This window comes from Siniperca chuatsi, linkage group LG4 (genome assembly GCF_020085105.1).
Source record: "Siniperca chuatsi isolate FFG_IHB_CAS linkage group LG4, ASM2008510v1, whole genome shotgun sequence".
NCBI classification, from domain to species: Eukaryota; Metazoa; Chordata; class Actinopteri; order Centrarchiformes; family Sinipercidae; genus Siniperca; species Siniperca chuatsi.
Window position 1 is genome coordinate 10,250,530 of NC_058045.1, and position 24,209 is coordinate 10,274,738.

General features: G+C 39.3%; 2 protein-coding genes across 3 annotated transcripts; both read left to right on the top strand.

The window, feature by feature from the left end:
- On the top strand, window positions 1-8,291 carry gtf2h1 (general transcription factor IIH, polypeptide 1). Its single transcript, XM_044194441.1, has 15 exons — window positions 1-203; window positions 649-817; window positions 903-1,095; window positions 1,915-2,080; window positions 2,226-2,319; window positions 2,594-2,743; window positions 2,912-2,991; window positions 3,118-3,251; window positions 3,331-3,418; window positions 3,514-3,602; window positions 4,905-5,022; window positions 5,485-5,575; window positions 5,937-6,052; window positions 7,358-7,450; window positions 7,536-8,291. Exons 2-15 carry the CDS (start codon window positions 664-666, stop codon window positions 7,620-7,622), a joined length of 1,653 nt encoding a protein of 550 aa, XP_044050376.1. The 5' UTR covers window positions 1-203; window positions 649-663; the 3' UTR covers window positions 7,623-8,291.
- A 174-nt stretch (window positions 8,292-8,465) lies between these two features.
- hps5 (HPS5 biogenesis of lysosomal organelles complex 2 subunit 2) lies at window positions 8,466-24,069 on the top strand. Of its 2 annotated transcripts, none has more exons than XM_044194374.1 (23): window positions 8,466-8,682; window positions 10,767-10,896; window positions 11,517-11,627; window positions 11,785-11,849; window positions 11,996-12,188; window positions 13,065-13,195; window positions 13,645-13,863; window positions 13,952-14,023; window positions 14,230-14,318; window positions 14,402-14,580; window positions 15,096-15,254; window positions 15,606-15,765; window positions 17,497-17,614; window positions 17,994-18,131; window positions 18,308-18,376; window positions 18,495-19,078; window positions 19,838-19,958; window positions 20,054-20,203; window positions 20,297-20,416; window positions 20,726-20,839; window positions 20,948-21,054; window positions 22,024-22,315; window positions 23,589-24,069. In XM_044194374.1, exons 2-23 carry the CDS (start codon window positions 10,789-10,791, stop codon window positions 23,647-23,649), a joined length of 3,360 nt encoding a protein of 1,119 aa, XP_044050309.1. In that variant the 5' UTR covers window positions 8,466-8,682; window positions 10,767-10,788; the 3' UTR covers window positions 23,650-24,069. The 2 variants fall into 2 exon arrangements, with proteins under 2 accessions (XP_044050309.1, XP_044050310.1); XM_044194375.1 differs by lacking the exon at window positions 8,466-8,682 and adding an exon at window positions 8,980-9,149.
- Window positions 24,070-24,209: the final 140 nt, after the last annotated feature.

The following is a 24,209-nucleotide window of genomic DNA, read 5'->3' on the forward strand; positions in this document are numbered from 1 at the left end:
CGGGTTAACCACCCGGAACGTTTTTAGTGTAACACCCCGCTTGGCAGTCATGTCGGCACTGAAGTCAGGACTCTCAGTGTAGAGCAGTCAAATTTCTGTTTAAAATAACTCATTGTGTCATTTTTATATTCAAGAATACATTAGTTAAATGTTATGCGTTAAAGGAAAGCGACGTATTCGTTGCACTATCGCTTCAGTTTGAGGTAAAATAAGTTTATTGCCGACTTCTCCCTCAGGCTTTTTTCTTCTTGACTGTTCACGTTAGCTAACGTAACGCTAGTTAGCTAAGTTGATATGATAAAACAGTAAACACAACAGTGGCTTGCGTGTGTTTGGATAAAGGCGTTGTAGGAAGCATAATATTTATTCAGGACGTTGTCGCGAAGTCAGCTGAAATAGTTCTTACTTGTATCTCATATGAAGTGTTTAATATCTTAGTCTATGTGCTCGCTTTATTCCCGTTAATGTCGCTAATGTTAATTCTGTAACTGCAGGTCAAGTAACGATTAGGTGGTTTAGTCAGCGTTAAATAGATGTTTAACACATTTCTTTCTAATGTCCTGTTTATTCTTTTATCCGTGAGATTGTATCAATACTGCTGTGCATGATTATTAATGTTAATCAATGGCAGTATATATGCTTTCTCAGTTATTTGTTTGAGCCATGGCATCACTATCAGAGGAGGTGCTGCTGGTGGTGAAAAAGGTTCGCCAGAGGAAGCAGGATGGCACACTTTATCTGATGGCTGAACGTATAGCCTGGGGTCCAGAGGGCAAAGACCGCTTCACAGTCAGCCACTTGTATGCAGATATTCGCTGTGAGTACTTGATACCATCAAATTACAAGTAGTGCTACAATATGTTGGCGGTGTTCTCAAGCTGCTTTATTTGTTGTCTATACAGGTCAGAAGATCAGCCCAGATGGTAAATCCAAAATTCAGCTCCAGCTGGTCCTTCACACCGGCGAAAGTACCACATTCCACTTTTCCAATGACAGCAGTGCACTCAAAGACAGGGACGCTGCCAAGGAACTGCTGCAGCAGCTACTGCCCAAGTTCAAGAAGAAAGCCAACAAGGAACTGGAGGAGAAAAACAGGTGAGACTCTGCTGTTTCTACTGTTAAGATGGTCCTTAAAGGATAAGTGTGGTAACATTCTGTGTTTCTCTTACTGTCAACAAATTGCATTAAAAGACCAAAACCAATAATGAATTTATCCTTCTGATATGTATTGTCTGTGTAACCAAAGCCTAATAAAGCTTATTCCTCACTGCCATAGACCTCCATTGTGTCCAAAAACTATTAAGAACACACTAGTGAGGCTCATAGTTGCACTGGGTGACACCTTCCTTCCTTGCAGTTTGAGTCAGTCCCACTTACAGCGTGCTGGTTGTTGTCCACAACAAAAACCTGCTAATCTCTACTGAAGTTCTACTGTTTTAGAGGGGTGTTGATTAAACTGTTTGGTCATTTTGGAGGCTGTAGTTTGTTTAATACAGAGAAGTGTGTAATATTTAGTCTAGCCTCATTGATATAAATGGGGTGACAAAATACAATTCAGCAATACACAAACTACAGTGAATCACCTCTCTAAAACAGTTTCAACAAAAGCTGAACGTTATAACCTTCATGATGGTAGGATTTATTATAGGACTAGTTGTACCTAATAAATTGGCACAACTGAGTGTATATATGGGGATGTAATATTGATTTTATTATAAGAGAGTAGAAACTGATATTTTTTTGTAATATCATCAATATCATGATGTAGTTTAAATAACGTGTGTTCCTGGTCTTAAAGGATGCATCACAGTAAATCGATGCAGGAAATTAAGGCAATTAACAGCTTCAATGAGGTTTTTAGGCAATTAATTAATTAAATTCTCAAAATATTGTTTTTTAAATTTTTTCCTGTAGGATGCTTCAAGAAGATCCGGTGCTTTTCCAGTTATATAAGGATCTCGTGGTGAGCCAAGTGATCAGTGCTGACGAATTCTGGACCAACAGGTTAGGAGACATAAACAACACAGACCCCGCACTATACAACAACAAACAGGAAGTCGGTATATCTGGAGCCTTTCTGGTGAGTACATCAAGTCCAGCACAATTAGACCTTACATTTTGAAAACAACCTAATCTTAAATTTCATAATTGACTCAAGCATTGACAACTTCAGCATTAACAACATACTGTTAAACGTTAACAGCTTACATTTTCATGCTTTACAGGCAGACATTAGACCTCAGACAGATGGCTGCAACGGCTTGAGATATAATCTGACAGCTGACATTATTGAATCCATCTTCAGAACATACCCTGCAGGTAAACCATTGCATCTTAACTTTGAAGTTAGCTCATCAATTGCAACAGTAATGAAAGACCAGGAAATGGCTAACAATGATTTTACTGATTAACTCACTGTCAGCTAGAGAGGAAGAATTTCTTTGTGAAATCAGCTGGTAAAACTTTAGCTTGACAGTGTAGTGCATTCTTCTTCACCTCAATAACTGATATTAAATGTGCAACTAGTGTTCCTCATCCATTACATAAAAGCTTGGACTAAATATATTTATATCAACTTGCGTTGTACTTGCAGTGAAGCAGAAGTATAGTGAAAATGTGCCTCATAACCTGACGGAGAAGGAGTTCTGGACCCGCTTTTTCCAGTCCCATTATTTTCACAGAGACCGCATCAGCACAGGAACACAGGATATCTTCTCAGAGTGCGCCAAGCAGGATGAAAAGGGTAGGAGTTTTAAAGCGTTTTCAGGTGCAAATCTCACATGTAAATGCAAAGGTTTTCTAGCGATGTCAGTACATGTATGATTTCAACATTTAATTCATTACTGTAAACGAAACTGCCAAGCCACAAATCTGTTTTCATATGTAAAAGTTTTAAATCTGTTTCATGCAGGGTTAAAGTCTATGGTGGTTCAAGGAGTGAAGAATCCTTTGGTCGACCTCCTGTCGTTAGAGGATAAGACATTAGATGAGGTGAGATTTAATGAGATGATTAGCCAATCACAGCCACGTCATACTACTCAAAAATCATTTACTTGTATAGCTTTCTTTTTCCTCTCCATCCTTCGACCTCAAGACTTGGTATTTTCTGTGACACAGGGTTACGGAGTTTGCACAACGACACCCTCAACTTCCAATTCAAACAGGACGGTGAAGGAGAGCAGCAACGCTGCCATTATAAAGCGGTTCAACCATCACAGTGCCATGGTGCTGGCAGCGGGCTCACGCAAGGGGTAAAGAAATAACTTTTTGAAAAAAATATCACTTGCTCAGTGTCTAAAATTTTTTGCTAATTGTATCATATTTTTAAAGGGAAACACCAACTGACCAAGCTAGTGAGACGAGCAGTACAGATGGAAACTCAAGGGATTCTGACTTCTTCCAGCCTCCTGTAAAAAAGGTATGATGGCTCTGTAGCTTTAACAGTTTTTCCAAAATATGGTTGTTACTCTGTAACAGACTGAGATACTTTTTTCTGTTGGCAAACTTTCTTAGGTTAAATTACAAGAAGCCATTGAATATGAAGATCTGCAAAGGGAAAACAGACCAAAAACAGTCGCATTAAACCTCAAGAAGTCTGACAGGTACAGTTTATCCACATTTTTATTTTTTCTTCTGTGTTCCTTACATGTTGTTAAGTGGCAGTGATTTATGAAACACCTTTTGTTAGATGAATATTTTCATGTAACACCTATCAATAAATAATACATTAACCGACGGGTGATGTTTTGAAATTACATATTTTGCCAATTCATCACATAACAGGGTTTTTTTGCATTTCAGAAGCTGTAACCACCAAATATTTTTTTATATATATATATTTTTTTAAACCAGTAGATAATCAAACTTTATTTATTGTATTTCCATCAACTGAACAGAAACCAAGCAATCAATTGATTATCGTCATCCCCTCAAAAAGCGCCACAGGAAGTCATTCCTGCCTGTGGCCATCAAACACTTTAACTCCTCCCTCTTAGTGTTAGTCTATATGACCCTAAGTCATTAAATTGGACTTTGATCATTACATCTCTGCAATACTTTATTATAATTGTGCAATATTCTGTGCTAATACTACTGTGCAATATACTCTTTTCAGTTTTAAATTTCCTATTTATTGATATTTATTCATACCTCTATTACTGCTGTGCAATATCCTCCGTCTCATTATAACCTTAATAGCTACACTTAACTTGACAGTTCATGCACTATTATTTTATACCGTATTATTATCATCAACCGACTTTGTACTTCACACTTATTTTATACTTATACCCACTTGGTACTTAATTTATTATCTGACCTGTATGATAGTGTATTAGATTTTTTGCTTAGTACTTCTATTCCTGTGTGCACTGACATGATAGTGAGCTGCTGTAACAAAACAGTTTCCCCTTGGGGATCAATAAAGTATTTCTGATTCTGATTAGTTGTGTCAGCTCTAACAAAGCATATCACCCATATCTAAAGAAAATATATAGATAATAGATATATATATAAAGAGCTTTGAGGCTTGTGTAGCCAGAAATCAACTGTGCAGAATTTGGAAAGATGCTCATCTGTTGTAGGTGAGTCTCACTTCCTCTGGACAGACTGCTCATTTCGAAATATATTTTGTATTTCATTTTACAGGTCAGATTCATTGCTTTCACTGTGTTAAAGTTCTTGCTAATGGCCTTAACCCAACACCTGAATGTCACTTCAGCATATAAAGTGAATGTATGAAATCTCAGCCCCCCTTTATGCTTTCAACTGATAAAACAGGCATATTTTTGCCTTAAAATTATCCAGGAATTAAATATTGCATTTTTTGTTATGTATTCTTGGTTGAATTTATGATGATTTATGTTCTAATGTAATGTTTCTCACTCCCTATCTTTATGTATAAGGTATGCTCACGGTCCTGTGCCACTTCAGTCCCAACAGTATACGACAAGCCAGGATATCATCAACTCTGTCAACTACATCCGGCATGAGATGGTCAATTACAAACCCAACCTCACTCAGGTTAGGTCATGCACCCTATATTTCTGTAACTTTATCATGAATGATCAAAATCATTGCCATCAGATCTTCACCAGGTGCGTTCACGTATTCACCACAGTGTAATCAGGTCGGCTGCACAGAACACACAGCCTCTGTTGTGAATCAACACTCATTGATCTTTGGACACAGATTCATGATCATTCACAGCTCAGAAGTCCAATAACAACATTCTCAGGTTAAGATCAGGAAGCCTGTTCCTTCCAGTCACACATCTCCAGGTTTTCTCATTTCTTGTGAGCATTTAAGACCCCCGAGAAGCACTGTGGACTGGGTAGGCAGTCACCCTGAGGCAGCCCTGTCATTTACTAGGAAAGACTTTGCAGACCTCACTCAGGGATTTGTGTGTATCTGCATATGTGACAAACCATTCTTCATGAAGCTGTTTGGTATCTCCATCAGCACCATTTTTTTTCTCTTTTGCAGGTGTTGTCCAGCACAACAGCTAGTTCTGCCATTGCAGCACTTTCTCCAGGAGGCGTCCTCATGCTGGCAGGAGCGCAGCAAGCCATAAATCGTAAGTGTGTTGTACAATTGCTAAATAAAGTTAATATTACTTGCTGTGAAAGGTGGCCAGTGGGTGCCTATAGCATCTGTAGTGTGTGAGGTTGCTGAAATGCCACTGAGCAACACACTGAACTTCAAGGTTCTTCCATAAGACTGCTGTCTGTGCAGACTGTAGAGATGGAGGGAAGGATTATTTATGTAAACCGAGACAAAATCTCTTGTTTTTCTGTCCAAGATTTCTGGATTGTTCACTGATGATCCATAGTTTCACTGTTGCTTAAACCTGAATCCATCGTGAAAAATGTTTGAATGCTGAGTATTTAAACTGCCAGTACTTTGTCTTTTCTTTTCAATCTTTGTTTGTTTTTCAGAGATGGTACCTACTGAGGTTCAAGGAGAGTTGAAGCATCTTTATGCAGCTGCTGGAGAGTTGTTAAGACACTTCTGGTCCTGTTTTCCTGTAAACACACCGTTTTTGGAGGAGAAGGTGACTAATATTCACTGTATTGAAAGAAGGTCAAATTATTATTGTCACACAGTAAGTTATTCCCTGTCTTGACATCCATGATTTTGGCAACAAAAAAAAAATCTATTAGCACTTAATACTTGTCTAATAGTACACACAAATCAATGATTAGCATTTCTGTGTGGTTTAAAAAATAAACCACACTTGTCCATAACAGTGTAGCCAACAGAGGGTATCATATTTCATACAAAGTATTCATGCCCCTTTGACTTTTTCATGTTTTATTGTTTTACAACACTGAATCACAGTAGACGTTAGTGTTTTTTTAACAATATTTTTTATGCTTTTCAACACATAAATACAAACATAGACAGATCCAACAATACACAATGGCCATAAGAACTAAACATCTGACTTAGATACATGATATATGATGTACATAGCACATAATATACTCAGAGAGATAATTGCACACTCACATAAACATGTTGTGGAAGTATAAATGGGAAAATATCATAGCATCTATGTATATTTGTATATATAAGGAAACACTCAGTCCCATTACAGGCGACAGTGATAAACAAACATCTGGAGAGAAAAGAAGGGACAATAAATAATAATTTTAAATAATATATAATTTTGAAAGAAATAAAACAAAAAAATAGTATCCCACCTTTTTATAACCCAAAAATGTCAGTTTGCCAATTTTTATTAAGTCTTTTACCAGTATATAAAAAGAAGTCCAAGTCTTACAGAAATCATCGATTTTACATTTAAATCTGTATGTTAGATATTCAGTTGGTATTAACTCAAATATCAGAATCAGGTTTATTGCCAAGTAGGTTCACACATACAGGGAATTTGCTTTGGTATATATGAGCTTATTCCATCCCACAACTGGGCAGCAAATGTAAGAAGACTGAACAGCCTTCTTTGATGAGGGCCCTTAATATAAGAGCTGGGTAAATCTTAGCTGTAAATCTTTTGTGTTTTTTTTTTTTTATATATACTTAAAATTATTTATCAATGTTTGTTTTCACTTGTACATCAACACATTTTTTTCTTCTTGATCAGTACCAAAAATCCTAAATTCAAAATGCGTAAAATCCTTATTACATCCACTTTGAAACTAAACTGGCTATAAGCCACAAACGTTTCCCATCAGTATGTGTCAGTATAAAGTTAATATGTAGTTTTATAGCATAATCTCCATCACTACCATCACCATTACAGGTGCCAGCCCCCGTAGTAGTAATCCTTTTTTCAGATTTTCCTAATGTTATGTCTTTTTTTTCCCTTCACATTTGTTCTCAATATCTCATGTAGGTGATGAAAATGAAGACAAACCTTGAGAGATTTCAGGTGACCAAGCTTTGTCCTTTTCAGGAGAAGATTCAGCGTCAGTACTTAAGTACAAATGTAAGTCTCAACGCTATTAATAAAGACACAGTAATGGCTTATACCGGGTGGCACTTGTATTAAATCTCTTTGGCATTTCCCACAGCTCACAGGGCATCTGGAGGAGATGTTGCAGACAGCCTATAGCAAGTTCCACATCTGGCAAACCCGTCGCATGATGAGAAAAACCTGAGGTTGGACGGTTTGTCAAAGAAGAGGACAAGGAAGACATGAAAGTGTATGAACAAATGGCCTGTGAAGGTTCTCCAGACTGCTGTGAAGAGACACAGTTTACAGCCTGATGGGCGTGGTTCACAGGGGCTTAATGAGGATATAGATGGATGCTGCCACATCCCCAACTGTTCTACAGAGACTAACTGCATCTCAGCCACAAATAACTGTATTTAGTTTCTTTCTCTTTTGTTTGTGTTTTCTCAATGGTTGAGAGATTGGTGCTGGTAATGGTTAAATGGGACTTTAAAAATGGTGTAATATGACCAACTTTCAGATGGGAAATCAGTAAAGTCACTCAGGACAACAGTCTGAAGTGTCAGATGCAAGCGGAGGGCTGCCAACACGTGTTTCATCAGTGCACGGAGCAGAGAAAGGACATAGCAAGGAGTGCCTCTGAGCACTGGGTCGATTTGTGGAGCACATTTCCAGAAAATCTGAAGCGAAAGGCGAAATGAATATAGCAATACTGTAAAGACATTTCACACTCGAGTGCATTAGTTTGTGTGTGACTCAAATCACACTGTCACTGGTTTTAATGTCTGCACCCTCTGTCTGCACTAAAGACAAAAGTGTTACTCTGAATTAAAGTGAGGCATAAAGCTTTTGTTCATGCCGCTGTCTATTGAAACTGCAGTGTTTCATTACGTCCATGCACCTCAACCTCAATGTTTTTGGTACTGTTAATGCGGTCATCTATATTTTTACAAGAGCGATAGTTTTTTTTTTTAACTACAGCATCTAGCGCTGTAGAAGTTTATGTCCTGTGTAAATGGATATTATATAGCCATAGTTTCATTTTTCGTAATGACATCCAGCGAAGCCTCCAGTGCGGCTGTTGGGAAGCCGCTGCTTTCAGGAAGCGTCCTCCTCACGTCAGCTGAGCGGAGCTGGCTGCCAGTGGCGTGACACTGACCGCTGACTTTCTCCCCAAGAAAGTGAACAAAACCTGCGATGTAAGACGGTGGTTTGGAGTGGATTTGTAAGTGGTAATGCTGGAGTGTCATTCCAACTGCCATTTGGTGAGTTTAACTGACAAAACGATGAGTGAATGGCAACATCACTGTCTTAGCTAGCTAGCATGCTTGCTAACTTGTTATTATAAATATAGTCACTGTATTGGCGTACTGAACATGTTCAGATTTATCTTAATTTCAATAAGCCGTCATACATATTTAACATAGCCATGTCGTGCTCATATTTAACGTGAATTATTTAAGGCCTTCGGTGTTTCGTTTTGGTAGAAACGTTAGCATCAGTGTCAGCAGACTGGTCTCGTGATGCTGACTGCCATAATCGACCGATGGAGTCGCCCCCTTTTAAGTTAAGCTAGTTAGTTGTTTGCAGCAACTTAATCAAGACACTCACTTTACTGTGTATTATCAACGAAAACTGCAACCTAAAACAGCCGTTCAGTTATCTAAGTCACCGAGTCACAGTAACTGACTTAAACCTGGAACGCCTGAGCACGAAAGCTTGAAAATTCAAGGTTTGTTGACGGTTACTAACGTTAACGTTGGAAAGTTATGGTAACGGTTAATTAGAATGTTTGTGTTAACGTTACACCAGTGTCTTCTTTAGCTAGCATTGTACATTTACACTACTCAAGTACTGGTAGTGTGTGTAGGCGACACATTTGAGGTACTTTCTTTGGGTGCTTTTACTCCACTACAATTCTGACTTATTGTACATTTTACTTAGGTATTAACTTCTTACATACATAAAAACACACAATGAGCTTTTAAAATATGGAGCGTTGTTATGGTTTGAACTAAACAGTGTGTAAATGAGTTAAAACGATCTCCTCTTTGACATAATATACTTAATCAGTAATAATAATATTTTAAATATTAAGTTAATATTGTGTAACACTCACAAAGGTCAGCACTTTTACTTCTGGTATTTGAAGTAAGTGGGCTATTATTGAATACTTCCTCCGCCATTGACCACAAGGCTGACATCCAAATAAAAATCAATGATAATCCATAAAAAGCAGCACACACATATTGAATATGTGCAGTCTTTAGAGAAATAGGCAGTTTTGCACTACTTAACTGTACAAACAGAATCAGTGTCAGGCTGAGGCCCCAAGGCCCCTCAGGTTCAACATGTCAGGTAGTTTGTTATAATGTGATTAAGTGCAATTTTGTTTCAGTGTGCAACATTCAAGCAAAGACATTGCTCTATCATTGCCTCTGAATTGTCATCTAGACTTTAGGCCTATCAGGACCCCTGTACATGGCAATTATAGGGGCCAGTTTTAGCAAATTCAGCAGGTTAATTCAATTATGGTTAGATCAAATCTGTGCACATCCTCATCCCCAAATACATTCTACATTGCATTAGAGTGCTAGCAAATACAGAGGCTGACTGCTACTTCTCACCTTCTTTTGAGATACTTGTGTCAACTACAGTACTTTTTGTTTTAAAACATTTTGTAACATACACACTGATGTTTTCTTCTGAACAGTATTTGATCACTAATGATCTGCAGCTTTAGTTTTCCTTCTGCTTCCTCATAAGTTCACACACCACAACAAGTAAATTAAAGCCAAACTACAGTGTGTTGTGCTGCATTTTGGGCTGAATGGTGTCCTCTGGTCCTGTCAAAATGGTCTTTCTGGCAATATTAACTGACAGCTCCAGGATAAGAGACATTTGAGAGACCCTTACAGTATACTACACTAGAGATATCATGTGTTTTTTCCATAAACCTCAGCCTAAAGAATACAGAATTTTGTGTATGCATGTGTGAAGTAAAGAAACTTCAACCCATTTACAAGATGTTTCATCTTTATTCATTTAGTGACAGTAGTTTCTTCCTCATGTTGGTAAATACTACAAACATCAGTAAAACTTTGCTAAATTAGAAAATATCCTTTAAGTGGGGCTTTGTTTACCATGTAAGTGTTTTTACATGAGGCTGTAGAGTGTAAATTGCAAGTCATGACTGGTCAGTTTGAGAGGGTTGGTATACTACTGAAAGTCACAGATGCCACCCGGCTGAGGGCCGTGGTATGAGAGGAAGCAGAGTAGTGACTCTTGAAGTCCCTCACATTTTTTTTTTTTTTTGTCATACTTTGCTGACTGCCTCATTCTTTCTCAGTTGTAGAGGATCACTAGTGAAGATGCCTCCGATACCAGTCGTGCCAGAGAACCACAGTCATGTACTGGCAGAGTTTGACTGCCTCGATCCACTTCTGTCTGCTCTCCGGTTAGACTCTGGCAGGCTCAAGGTAGGTTTCACCATCACATGTCTGAGTCAGTGTTAAAATGAAGATTTATAGTAGCTTATTATTTGATGTCTTTAAAGTACTACAGAGTGAAAAAATACTGAATTACCCTTACTATAAACAGTTAGTGGGCCTGTAACTCATGTACTTTGGACTCACAGTGCACTAGGTACAGATTAATAAATGTAATGTAATTAAAAACCCAACTGCTACAATCGACTTTAAAGGCAGAAAAATGTCTACCCGATTAAAACATCAGATCGTCGATCTGATGTTTTAAACGCAAATTACGTTAGCACAAAATATTTTTTTATCTAACAATGTATCTACTAGGGCTGCACAATTAATAGAAATATTATTGAAATCGCAATATGGCCAAGTGCAATATCCAAATCACAGAAGCTGCAATTTTTTGGTTTTAATATTTTTTTCAATGAAAATGAAAATTGTGATGCAAAAATTAGCATTCCTCTTTAAATGTGAATCATAACGCAATCGTAATTTCTGTCAAAATAATCGCAATATGATTTTTTTTTTTTTTTTTTTTTTCCCATATCGTGCAGCCTTAGTATCTACATGAACAGATGAGTCAACTCTTTTTAAATGTGACTGTTGTGTTACAGTGCACCTGTTTGGCAGTGTCAAGGAAGTGGCTTGCATTAGGAACATCAGCAGGAGGGTTGCACCTGATTCAGAGGGAGGGCTGGAAACAAAGGCTCATCCTCACTCACAAGGTAATATGTGACTGAGTACCTATTGCGCAGAAATAAAGAGTTGACTATTGTTCTGCTTTTAACTGACACAGCTGCACATAATAAAGAATAGTGTTCTTATGTGTCAGTTTCTCTTAATTTCTTTTTAACTTCAAACCCATCGTGCGCTCATTTTCAGGAGGGATCTATCACTCAAGTGGCGTGTTGCCCTCATGATGAAGACTTTATCGCTGTTGCAACAAGGTTAGAATCTCTCCACCCTCAAACAAAATTCTCCCCATGTCATCTGGTGCCACTTTCCTCCTCTTCTCTCCTCTCCCACATATCTGTGTGTTTGGTTGTGTTGCCTGTATTGTTCACAGTGTTTGCTGTGTTTGTTTCTGCTCTAGTCAGGGTCTGGTGGTGGTGTGGGAGCTGCAGCTGGAGCGGCGGGGTCGTCCAGAGAGAGTCAGTGTGTCCTGGGAGCACCGAGGTCAGGCCATCACTGCACTCTGCTGGGACACCAGCATGCTTAGAGTTTTTGTCGGGGACTCAGGAGGCAAGGTGTCTTTTCTCCGTGCAGGATCCTCCAAGCTGGGCAAGGTGCTGAAAATTACTTTCCTCAATAAAAATGTACATAGTAAATGCAGCTTTTGAAAATGTTTAGACACTTTCTAGTTGATACACTAGCAGTTTTGTATAGTCTCAGAATGCAATTGAATCAGCAGGCCTTAATTCAAGCCCAGTGACGAGGCAAATTAATTCTCTGACCCTTCTAACCTGATTAGAGTCCACAATCACGGAGACCTTCAAGCAACTCATGAAAGATCTAAAAATAAAGATAATTGACTCTTACTTACAAAGTAACGTTGTCTAATTCAGTCCCCAGACTTAAATATGAATTGAAAATTGGTGGTTTGATCTCAAACATTCATTGTGTGCAAGACAACCTAATATCTCTGAACAAGAAGCTCTCTGAGAGGGAGAGAGTGGGGGAAAGGTTGTAAGTCAGTTTGCTACAAGAAGCCTTTGGCTGTGATTTCTTTGTAGTAGATGTTAACATCAAGTACTGTTTTTATGTCTTTGATAAGTGCTCTATAAATAAAGTTTTATTATCATTATTATTATTATTAAATGTTGGTACATCATGCCACATTTGCTATTTGTTTTTATTTGAAGTTGATTTTCATCTCAAACTGAAATGCACTGCCTATCTGGCAGGTTGAACATTTATTTATTTTATTATTTAACAATTACTTATAACCTATTGTTACCTTTGAATAATGTTTTGCAGTAGCAGGTTGTAGCAAATAGGGTAAAATGTGCAAAACCACTGGCATAATGAATTAGGCGATTGCATTTTTTTGTTATGAGCTGTTTTCATATACAGTAGATGTGTCACATCTTTGTCTTAGCAAATATGCCCATAATTACATCCATAAATGATTATTTATTTGATATTATTTTCTTTGTGTCTAGGGATCTGCATTCGTTATCTTCCCTGTTCAGACCGTCACCACTGTGGACTCCAAAGTGGTTCAGCTCGGGTACCAAGATGGCCGCCTGATGGTGTCCTCCTTGAGCCGCTGCTACCTCTGTGACACAGAGAGGTGAGTACAAGCATGGCTGCATCTCTGATAGACTGTCTTTAGGGAGAGACTCTCAGAGGGCACATGTTAATGCCCCCATATTGGTAAATTTGATAAATTTGATTGGTAAAAGTGATTTATTCTTCACTCATTAAAAAAAAAAAAAAAAAAAACTGATCTTGGCATTTGGTTTGTAAAGTATTATTTCGTGACCCTGCACAGGATAAGCAGGTATAGAAAATGGATGAAAGTAAAATTCATTTATTTTCTTTTTTAACGATTTTCTTTAAAATAATAATACAGCTGAATCTGAGTATTTGGGTAATAAATTAATTAAGAAAATGGTAATTAAACTGGGTTCCCAAAACAGCTCTGTTTTGTCTTCATGTTGATCATTTTGCTAGCTCCTGTAAATGATTTCTGGACGTCTCTCAGCAGTGGTGTATTTTTCTGTCTTCACCTGCCTTCAGGGAGAAGTTCTGGCGTGTTGGAAATAAGGAGCGTGATGGGGAATATGGAGCTTGTTTTTTCCCTCAGAACAGGGGATTATTAGTTGGTCAGCCCCCTCTGCTGTACTGTGCCCGGCCGGGGTCTCGAATATGGGAGACCAGTTTTAATGGCGAGGTTCTGAGCACCCATCAGTTCAAACAGCCACTGGCCTGTCCTCCTCTACCTCTCATCACTTACAGGTACTGATTGTTCCTGCTTTTTAAGTTAAGTCTTCATTAAAAGGAAATAAAACTCATAATTTGTCTTTTGTTCCTCTGTTACCTGCAGAAATGAGCCACATTACAACCCAGTGCAGAAGAGCCCCCAGTCAATCGCGTTCCCTAAACTGCTTTATTTAGGGTAATGTTAGATATAATTTATATATTTTATTATCTGACTTGTTAGGCTTGTCAATTACTATTTTTTTTATCATATGTACATTATTGAATGCAAGGCAAACATGTTAAATTAAATCAACCTCCGTCAAAAACATGGCATCATTGTTAAACAATAACTGCAAGTGAGTCTGTCACGTGAGTAACTGTACATGTTATTTGTTTGTGTAGAGACCAAAACTTGCTGACCTGGACTGATTCAGCTATTTATATCTTCACACCTCAGAATGGACAAGTGCTTCTGTGGACTGAAGTCAAAGGTGTGCTTTGCTGCTTTCTCCAAAAATCCTTTGGAGCAGTTAAGCAAACATTTTATTCATAAACCTGTTCTCTGGTTTTGTAGACTTGGTTGATATTGCAGTCTACCGCAGCGAGCTCTTCTGTCTCCATGGCAGTGGACGTCTATCCCACCTCTCCCTGTTATCTGCTGAGCGCTGTGTTGAGCGTCTACTACGGAGGGAGTTCTGGCCTCTGGCTGCTGTGGTCTGCTGTATGTTCCAGCACACAATCACCACCGGCAGGGTAAGATGGCTGCTACTGCCGCGCTAACTGGCCTTGTCTCTGTGTACAGTGTAACCTAGATTCCGGTCTTATCTGGGCTAAGCTGTTCATATGATTTTCTGACTTCCTGTGTGTGTTCCTAAGGATAAAGCACAGAATATACCTGTTCACCTGAGGTGTCTCACCTTGAATGGCCTGAGCATTAAAAGAAACAAAAATGTGCAGGTGCTAGATTTGGCTCCTGCTATTGACTAAGAAACAGTGTTATAATAAGGAATATCTCAGTAGTTAACATTATGATCTTCTTAACACAGCACATAAATAACCTGACTTTACAGTCCATAGTAGTTTGTATTAAAAATATGCACTATATGCCCCAGGTAAGTCTGGGTTGGTGTAAATAGTGAAAACCAAATGTAAAATGTACAGGTTAAAGTTTGAAGTAAATAATCAGACGTTGAGTAAGGGCTCACCTGTGTTGTATTGGGAGTGTTGTTAAAGCATTAATGAATGCCTTGCTCATCATTCCTGTTCAGGCCAGGAAATCAATTCCCATCGACCGCCTTGAACATCTCAGGTCCCAGCTCAGTCCCAGCACACACCTGGAGCTGACTGGCCAGCTGGAGGAAGTCATCGCTAAACTAGAGCCCCTGGACTCCGCCTCCAGCAGCCGCAGAAGTAGCATCTCCTCACATGTAAGTTAAAGTAACTTACATAACTTTAGATGATAAACACCCCACTTCCATTTCATTTATTTTTCTATGGGACCCATTGAATCATGTTGCTATGGATACCATTCAGTTAATGAAGGACAAGTGTGTGGTGAGGATTAGCAGGTTTCAACAGTGGAACTAAACTTATATATATAGCTAACATTAGCCAGCAAGTGTTTTACACAGAAGCAGAGCGTTCTGTTGTAAAAAGAAATCTCCATTCAGTGCATTTGTAATTCTGTGAGCCAATTATAACTGAAGCACGCACCTTCTGTAAACCTGTATACACATGTAACAAATGAGTGTACTTATATCTGATATATCATTATCCAGGAGAGCTTCAACGTCCTGGACTGTGGAATCTATCGTGTAATCAGCCGCAGAGGAAGTCAGTCAGATGAGGAGACGAGCTCCCTCATCAATCACTCCATGTCCGAGGAGGAGCGGCTCAAAGAGTTCAGTTTTGTGCAGGAGGAAGATCAGGTGGATCACGGTAAGACATCATCAGCTGCCAAATGATCAAATGTTGTCAATAATAATGACTGCTATCTTTAAATATACGAAATTCAATATATATTCAAATTCATATATAAGCAATTCCAGGGTTTTTGTCAATACTACTAAATGTTTATATAATAATTACTAGTAATAATAATTATTAGTAATATAATAATTACCAGATGGAAGCAGGTTGAAGAGGGGGAATCATTGCCTGAGCATTATTTTATTAAGACATCACACAAAGAATGACTGCAAAAATGTAATGCTTGTTATTATGATATTTTTGGATATAAACTAATTTACCCTAACAAGGTAATTGTAATGATAATCGACACCTGTTTTGTATTATCTTCCTCTTAATTCTAATATTTTTATTTTTTTCTGCACACTGACACAAATATAAATAACGAAACACTGGAAGATTCTCTGGGTTGTTAGTTTATATATACCAGTTGTGCAGAGTGATATGGAGACAGTATCCAGCTGTACAGATTCAGAAGTCATGGTGTTTTCATCCGCTCTCAGTCAAAAAAAAATCTTCATCAGCAGAACAAATGAAACCCACGAAACCTGGCTGTGCTAATGCTAAAACAACGCAAGAATCAAACAAAAAATTAAAACTGCAATATAGAGAAGTAGAAAACAGTAATATATTACTCATCCAAAAAAAATTGTTCTTATAATATAGCAATACAAGCAAATTCAGCCTCGCAATCAGCCAGAACCTATATTGATACCTGTCCAACAAGAAGAACAACAGAAAGAAAATGAAAAGGGAGGTTGCATCAACAGATATAAACTTTTGGGAGAAACAACTGATTAAGAAGATTTAAGTATATATAAGTAATATATTTAGAAAAAAATATATTTTGTTGATTCCAACTATGCCACTTACAAAAAAGGTCTAAATTTAAGCCCTTAGGTGATAGTGTTAACCGACACCACAGCAAACCAGAAACAAACAAATCTTATTATTATATCTTATTCACACACACTCTTTGTTGTTTCTTTATTCACTCCTTTTTCTCTGTTTCTGACTCTCTCTCTCTCTCTCTCTATATATATATATATATATATATATATATATATACTGTGTGTGTGTGTGTGTAGCAGGAACAAACTCCTTTTCCGCCTCTTCTGAGTTCAATGTGAAAAGAGAGTGAAGTTATTTTCAGTTTTATATCTAACACAAAAAACAAAACATGGAGGAAAAATGCCAAATAATAATATTTGTATTTTGGCTTCTGAAAGATCTGTCAACATACACATGTGACGTGATAATAATTTTACTCTTTGACTTTATCTCCATTGTCCTAATGATCACATGTACCTGTTTGTTATACCGTCTTGTATGTTTGCCTCTAAAATTAATATGTTTGTGATTTGATTTGAAAAATACATAAAATCATTGAATCAATAGTGTTGCTATGCTGTGCCACCTGATTTTCTGTGAGAGCTGAATGATCACTCTTAATGGCTGACATGCTTTACGAATATAATCTTCACTGTTAATATCAAGTTTCTTTTCTGTCCCATTGTATCACACATATATCACCATTTTGGTTCAGTTTTTCTGCATTCGTAGCATTTACGTTTCTTCTATAGTGGTGTCTGGCACCTCTGTTCCATCTGCTTGCATTATGTCGTCTTCCTCTTATCATTCCCCTCCAGTACTCCATCCATCTGTGTTTTTCCTCTGGCTCTTGCCCCCATCTTTATTCAGATCCACAGAGCAGTGAGCGTATGGAGGCTGAGCGATCTGAACAAGGCCTGCAGTTCCACCTCCCCCTCTCATTCCGCCCCAAACCCCCTCGCATCGCACTGCAGGCCGTCAAAGACAGGTGAACATCCAGAGAAACAAAGGACAGACATGCTAACAGTTTTGAATAGAAGAATGAAATTATTTGTGGATTGTACTTCTTTCATTTTCATTTTTGTTATGAGGATTGAAACTTCTACAGTAACCTATTATTCAAGTGCAGCTGTGCTTTTAGACGGCTTACTTCCCCATTCCACTGAAGACCCACATTTAGTTTTTTAAAATTCACATTGTTCATCTGTGGCAGGTTTCATTTCAAAGCATCACACTCAGTCATTTGTCATATGAAACTGTCCACTGTTTGTAGTTCTGTTTGCCTTTCTGGTTGTCAGATTGTAAACCCATCTAATGTAATCTTATTGGTAAAAGGTTGTTTTATTATTCGATTTTCTTTTTGTCAGTGTTTCTAGTTTTGTTAAGAAGACAACCGAGAAGATCAACACCCTCCAGATGAACTCTGAGCTCTGGCAACGACCTGAATTCAGAGAGTGCGGACAGGCTGACACCGCAGGTCCATACTCGGAGGAAATGGACAATCAGTAAGTACGGACCTATAAAAATGGACTAAAACCAATTTCTACCGAGAACAGATGCGTATATGTTTTGTTGTTATAATTGTTATAAAAGAAATAGAAAAATTAGTCCACAGATTAATTTCTTAATTTTTTTTTTTACTTTTTGGTCAAATAACAGTGAATTATATTTGTCGTCACAGAGTTTATGATGAAATGCCTAACAGAGAGGCCGGCATGCAGGAACTTCAATCAGCGACAGAGCGTGCTATGTAAGTACTGCATACCGTTTTGTTAAAATCCCCACTGCAAGGTTTCACAACCTTTTTACCCAGTTTTAATAGCAGAAACTACTTCTGAACTTACATTTGTATGTTACATTTTCATCAGCTCCCATATACAAGATCCTTTGGTGCTACTGGATCCAGTCTGCCTGGGAGAAACTCTGCTGGAGTGGCTGCTGGTGCTGGAGCGAATACTCGGACCTGTAGAGCACGGGGCAACTGCTGCTGGTAATTCAAACGTGGATGGACCAGGAGAGGAGAGGTGGGAGAGGGATTATCTAAACTCCTGCTCAGAGCAACAAAAGGAGTCTTCCTGCTCATCAGGAGAACCAACAGAGAGGATTACAGAGGAAAAGAAAAAAGAGTCTCCTGAGCTCGGAGAAAAAGAGGACCAGTGTGACTCCACCGAGGAGGAGCCTGAAGTTTCTAATGGGAGCCCTTCAGAGCCTGTTCGAGTGGTGTCTCCCAAACCTGTACCATCGGATCTCCTGGCTGATCTCACCCAGCTGGCAACGCTATACACGGAGCTGAGCTGCTTTAGAAACCAGGAGAATGAACAAGCATTGGGGTGCACAACTTTCCTGCGCCGCTACTTCTTTCTGCTGGACCAAGAGCGTGTGAGAAGAATGTGTCTGCTGTGCTTCCAGGAGCAGCCAGAGCTGCAGAGCTCCTTCACTGAGGCAATGCTAGGTCAGAAGCTTTTTTTTTTTCCCAGATTTCAAATTTTACAAATACAGAAAGAAAAAACATAAAACACACATAAACAAGAAGTAAAAAAGCGTTGTTTGGGTGCCACTATTTGAAGTAAAAGTAAGTAAAAAATGTCGCAGATTACTAAATAAGTGAATTAGTTCAGATATTTCACAATTGGATCACGTCGTCACTAAGTAGTCAAGGAAAGAAACAGTTTTCCTGTTTTCAGAAATAAGGAAGTGTAGCTGTTCCATTTTAACAATAAAAAACTTTCATTCGTCATTTAACCATTTTTTTTAAACATAGAGAATCAACTTATTTCCAGTCTAGGGTTTTGTTTTTGTTTTGTTTTTTGCTGCAACCATGCCCAACATTAATACTTGTTGGTGGCTATACAAAAAACTCTTTGTCTTGTCAGAGTAGCCAAGTATTGCTAAGTGCAGATTTGGTTGGATCTCTTACCTTAGAAGTCTTGTAACCAATAATCACATAGAACAAAACAAAATCAAAATAAATGAGAAAGTGACCCCTCAGCTTTTTAATGCCTGCCACATAAAGTTGATACCGATTGTCCTCACTGTAGTTCTGAGATTGTGGAGCTTATAGACAACAAACTGTATTTACAATTTATAATCCGATGCAATCCAGTCCCTTTTTTCAGACCTCATTTAAATCAGAGGCCCGTGCATCTCTGATACTCCAGTAGTTTAATCTAAAATGATTTGGAAAATCAACTTTTTGTCGTTCTCGCTGTAGATCTCACTCAGTCCAGTAAGGTGGTGGAGGTTATTCAGAGAGGTGATTTGCTGAGATCACTGCGCAGTCTGAGAGAGCTGCAGCCCTGGAGTGCACCTCCTCTCCTCGCTCACTTGCACAGGTCAGTACATGTATTTTTTTCTAACACTTTTAGCATATACTTATATCACAGTTGTGATGAACTTTGTAAAATAAGTTCACTGTGATATTATCTAGGCTGTATGAGAAGCATGGGGAGGCGGCTGTACGCTCGTTTACCCAGTTCTATCCCACGATAACTCCTGCTGACGTAATGACCATGGCTCAGCAAAGCCACTTCCTGGCATACCTGGATAATCTGGTCCAATCACAAACTGAGGAGCACAGGTACATCTCCAGTTTCATCTTTTTGTCAAAGACAAAAAAGACATTGTCACAAGTCTCCTCGTTGCTGAATTTTACATTCATTTCTTCCTCTAGGTCTTCCTTTTTGCAGTCCCTGCTTGAACCAGAATCACTGAGACAGGATTGGCTGGAGCTGGCACTTACCCATGATACCCCTCGACGCTGTGATACCCTGACCCCTGATGGACATCCCAGGTCTGGTTCTGTTAGTGTATATAAAATACAAAATAACATTTATGTACATTTTATTTATGTATTATGTATATGTATGTTAAATTCATTTTTAACTCTTACTTAAAGGCCCAATATGTTTTCAGTATGAGACTAGAAATCAACCAAATAATAAAAATACTATACCTGGATTGATGTGAACTAATAGTATCTTAGTTCACGGGTACATTTGACAATTGGATTCTAAATTAGGTCACAACAAGGTAAAATAGAAAAGTGAAAGTAAAGTATAACAATAATTCTAACTGTGAATTCATGTGATTCCTGCTGCAGGTGGCATTCTCATTGTTTCAGCTGGGGTTACGGACGCCTCCTGTCTCTCCTGATTGGTCTTCCTGCAGACCTGTCCTCCAAGCAGAAGATGGCAGAGACTTGTCGCAGTCACGGGTACTTCTGATTTTCTTTGACTCAACAGGACAGTCTTTTTTTAATTGCTGTTGATGTTTGGTAGTGAGTTTACTTTGTCAAATGTAACTTTCTGTATCGTGTGTGCAGGTACTGGACGGGCTACCTCTACCTCTGCCATGTGCTGCAGCGTCGCACAGAAGCGTTCTCCACCATCTGTCGGCTGGATGACATCAGTCTGCTGGAGGATCCGGAGGGTAAAACTGTTTCCCAAAATCTTTTCCTTTCACACTTTCATGCAGAATAAGAATTATAATCTGTAATGGGCTGAGAGGAGAGTTTGGCAACAGTGATGTGTGTCAGGGGTTACTGAAATCCACATCTACTGCATGGAAATCCAGTGCACATACATATGATGCGTTAGTAGTGCAGCATGTTTATCTAAACTACACACTGTAACCTCATCACACACAGACAAAGATGAACACAAATACACTAAAGTGGATTTATTTTTCCAGGGGAAGTATTTAGACTGTGGTGATCCTTTGGAACAGTATTCTTTATATCATAGTGATAAACACTAAGTACAAATGGCAATAGAAATTCGAGTATGCTGTTGATAATGGTATAGCATGGCACTTATCCTTGTTTACCCCTGGAATTTATGCTCGGCTGGCCATTTGACGGTAACTTCCTGGTGATAAACTTGGACATTTTTGGCTTAACAAGTTCTCTGTGAGTCTCATTTAGGGACGGGAGATAGACAGGGTCAGCCTGGCCTTTAGCACCACAAGACCAAGCTCCTGAGGTGGAGCACAGCTTTAGTGTCACTTTCCTCCTTTATCGTCATTGTTGAGAAATAAAAACATTTCAGCAACTTCAAACATTACAGCTGATTGTCTATGTAAACTTTCACAAAGTTTCACAAAGACAGAACCTCAAAATAAACGGCACTTTATGACCTGTAAAATCCTTCTTCAAGTAATACAGAGAACCAGATTGGCTTTCAGAAAAAAACAGTTGGGTGCAATGCCTGGTCCAAACAATGGTTCATCCTTTTTTACACTCAGTGTGTAGTTATACATCAGTAATGACACTGTCTGCACTCATTGGAGTGGCTTCTCTGGCAACCACCCGAATGAGTTAAACGCACTCTAATTAAAGCACACTGGCTTGAGACATATTTCATAGTCTAATGTCTGTACTGGCTCTCTGTTATTTTCCAGGTGTTGAGCCCCAGACTTTGGAAGAGTGGAAGCACTTGATCCAGATATCTCAGCAGTGCAGCAGCGAGGTAGACTCAGAGCAGGTCACAGGTGTGAATGGGAGCAGCTGGTCCAGCGGCTCAGCAGACTGTGGTGGGAAGATCAGCCCGGAGAACCTGACCCTAATGCTGGCTCGGACAGCCGGGCCTGACTACGCCTTGACCGTCCTGGAGGAGTGTGGAGTGCAGCTGGTCCTTTCGCCGCACTCCAAACTGGTCTGCGAGCTGCTGAGAGTCACTGAGAAGAGGCAAAGGTGGGTCAGGGTGCTGATTACCAAACTGTCAAACTTTTATAAGCACATAGAATAGGAAGGAGTTCCAGCACTGTTTTCAAATATGCTTTTAGTTGTAGACAACAATGAAAATCAACTAAACATATACGTAAAATTCTCCATCAGGTGTTCTTGTGGCTCCTGACTAATGAGGGGATTTTTTTGGCATGATGGGATTCTGTTTAACGGTTTGCAGCTGAGTGTGAAGCAGCTGGGATGAGAATCAGCTCTTCCAAATCTGAGGCCATGGTTCTTGACCGGAAAAAGGTGGTTTGCTCTCTTCGGGTAGGTGGGGAGTCCTTGCCTCAAGTGGAGGAGTTCAAGTATCTCGGGGTCTTGTTCACGAGTGAGGGACGGATGGAGCGTGAGATTGACAGGCGGATCGGTACAGCGTCTGCAGTGATGCGGGCGCTGTATCGGACCGTTGTGGTGAAGAAGGAGCTGAGTCGAAAGACAAAGCTCTCGATTTACCGGTCAATCTACGCTCCTGCCCTCACCTATGGTCATGAGCTCTGGGTAGTGACCGAAAGGACAAGATCGCGGATACAAGCGGCCGAAATGGGCTTCCTCCGCCCGAGTGGCTGGGCGCTCCCTTAGAGATAGGGTGAGGAGCTCAGTCACACGGGGAGCTCGAGTAGAGCCGCTGCTCCTCCACGTCGAGAGGAGCCAGCTGAGGTGGCTAGGGCATCTGATCCGGATGCCTCCTGGACGCCTCCTCGGGAGGTGTTCTGGGCATGTCCCACCGGGGCGGCCCCGGGAAGACCCAGGACACGCTGGAGGGACTATGTCTCTCGGCTGGCCTGGGAACGCCTCGGGATCCCCCCGGAGGAGCTGGAGGAAGTGTCTGGAGCGAAGGAAGTCTGGGAGTCCCTGCTTAGACTGCTGCCCCCGCGACCCGGCCCCAGATAAGCGGAAGAAAATGGATGGATGGATGGATGGATGGATGGGATTCTGTTTATCTTTTGAAGGCTTAAAATATTAGGAGAAATGCTATTTTGATCCATCAGCTTTATTAAATTTGCGTCTTGAAGAGAGCAGAATAAAACGTTTGAGAGGTTTCTCAGTTGTTTGGAGCGTGTGACAGTTCTCTTAGTGGTCTGAAAATCTCTTTTTAATAAGTAGATATTGAACCAAAAAGTCTGAAATTTTTTTCATTGTCATAAAAAAGGACCACTAGAATCAAAGAGAATCAGTGTAATTTGAATGGACTTGATGTACCACAGTACAGTACTATTTCTTTTGTTTTCTGTTTCAGAGCGATGATCCAGACGATGCTAGAGCGCTGCGATCGCTTCCTGTGGTCTCAGCATGCCTAACTAAAGATCACCGCTGTGTGGACAGCAGCTTCTCTATGCCAAACAAGATAACTAACACTGTATGTAAGTCTCCCCAGTAACTGCTGTTGAAGCTGTGAGTTAATTTATGCACTGTAATATTTGTCAAAGCTTTCCAGTTTAAATGAAGATACTTATCCTCCCAGTGAAAACAGTATTATCTTTTTAACTTTTACTTCACTTTTTTTGTGCGGATCTTTCCAGTATTATCCTCTTCATTCCATTTACTTGCCATATTGGTCAATATTCAGATATATGTACAGGGTATCATCATATTACTGTTTATTTAATGATTCAGGTTGAATGCTTTTTTGCATGTAAAACAAAAAATGAACTGTCAATAATTACAGTGAAATGTTCTAACCAGGTAATATTATGTGAATAAAAGCTGTCTGTATTGTTTTTGTTTGTTTGGGGGTTTTTTTAACAAAAAGTTTCAATCAGCATGATGATAGTCAAGCCTGGTGAATGTGTATTATTCCTCCATATATGCACATCAATAACATTGGGGAAAAGTCCACATAAAGAGCAGAGGACAAACA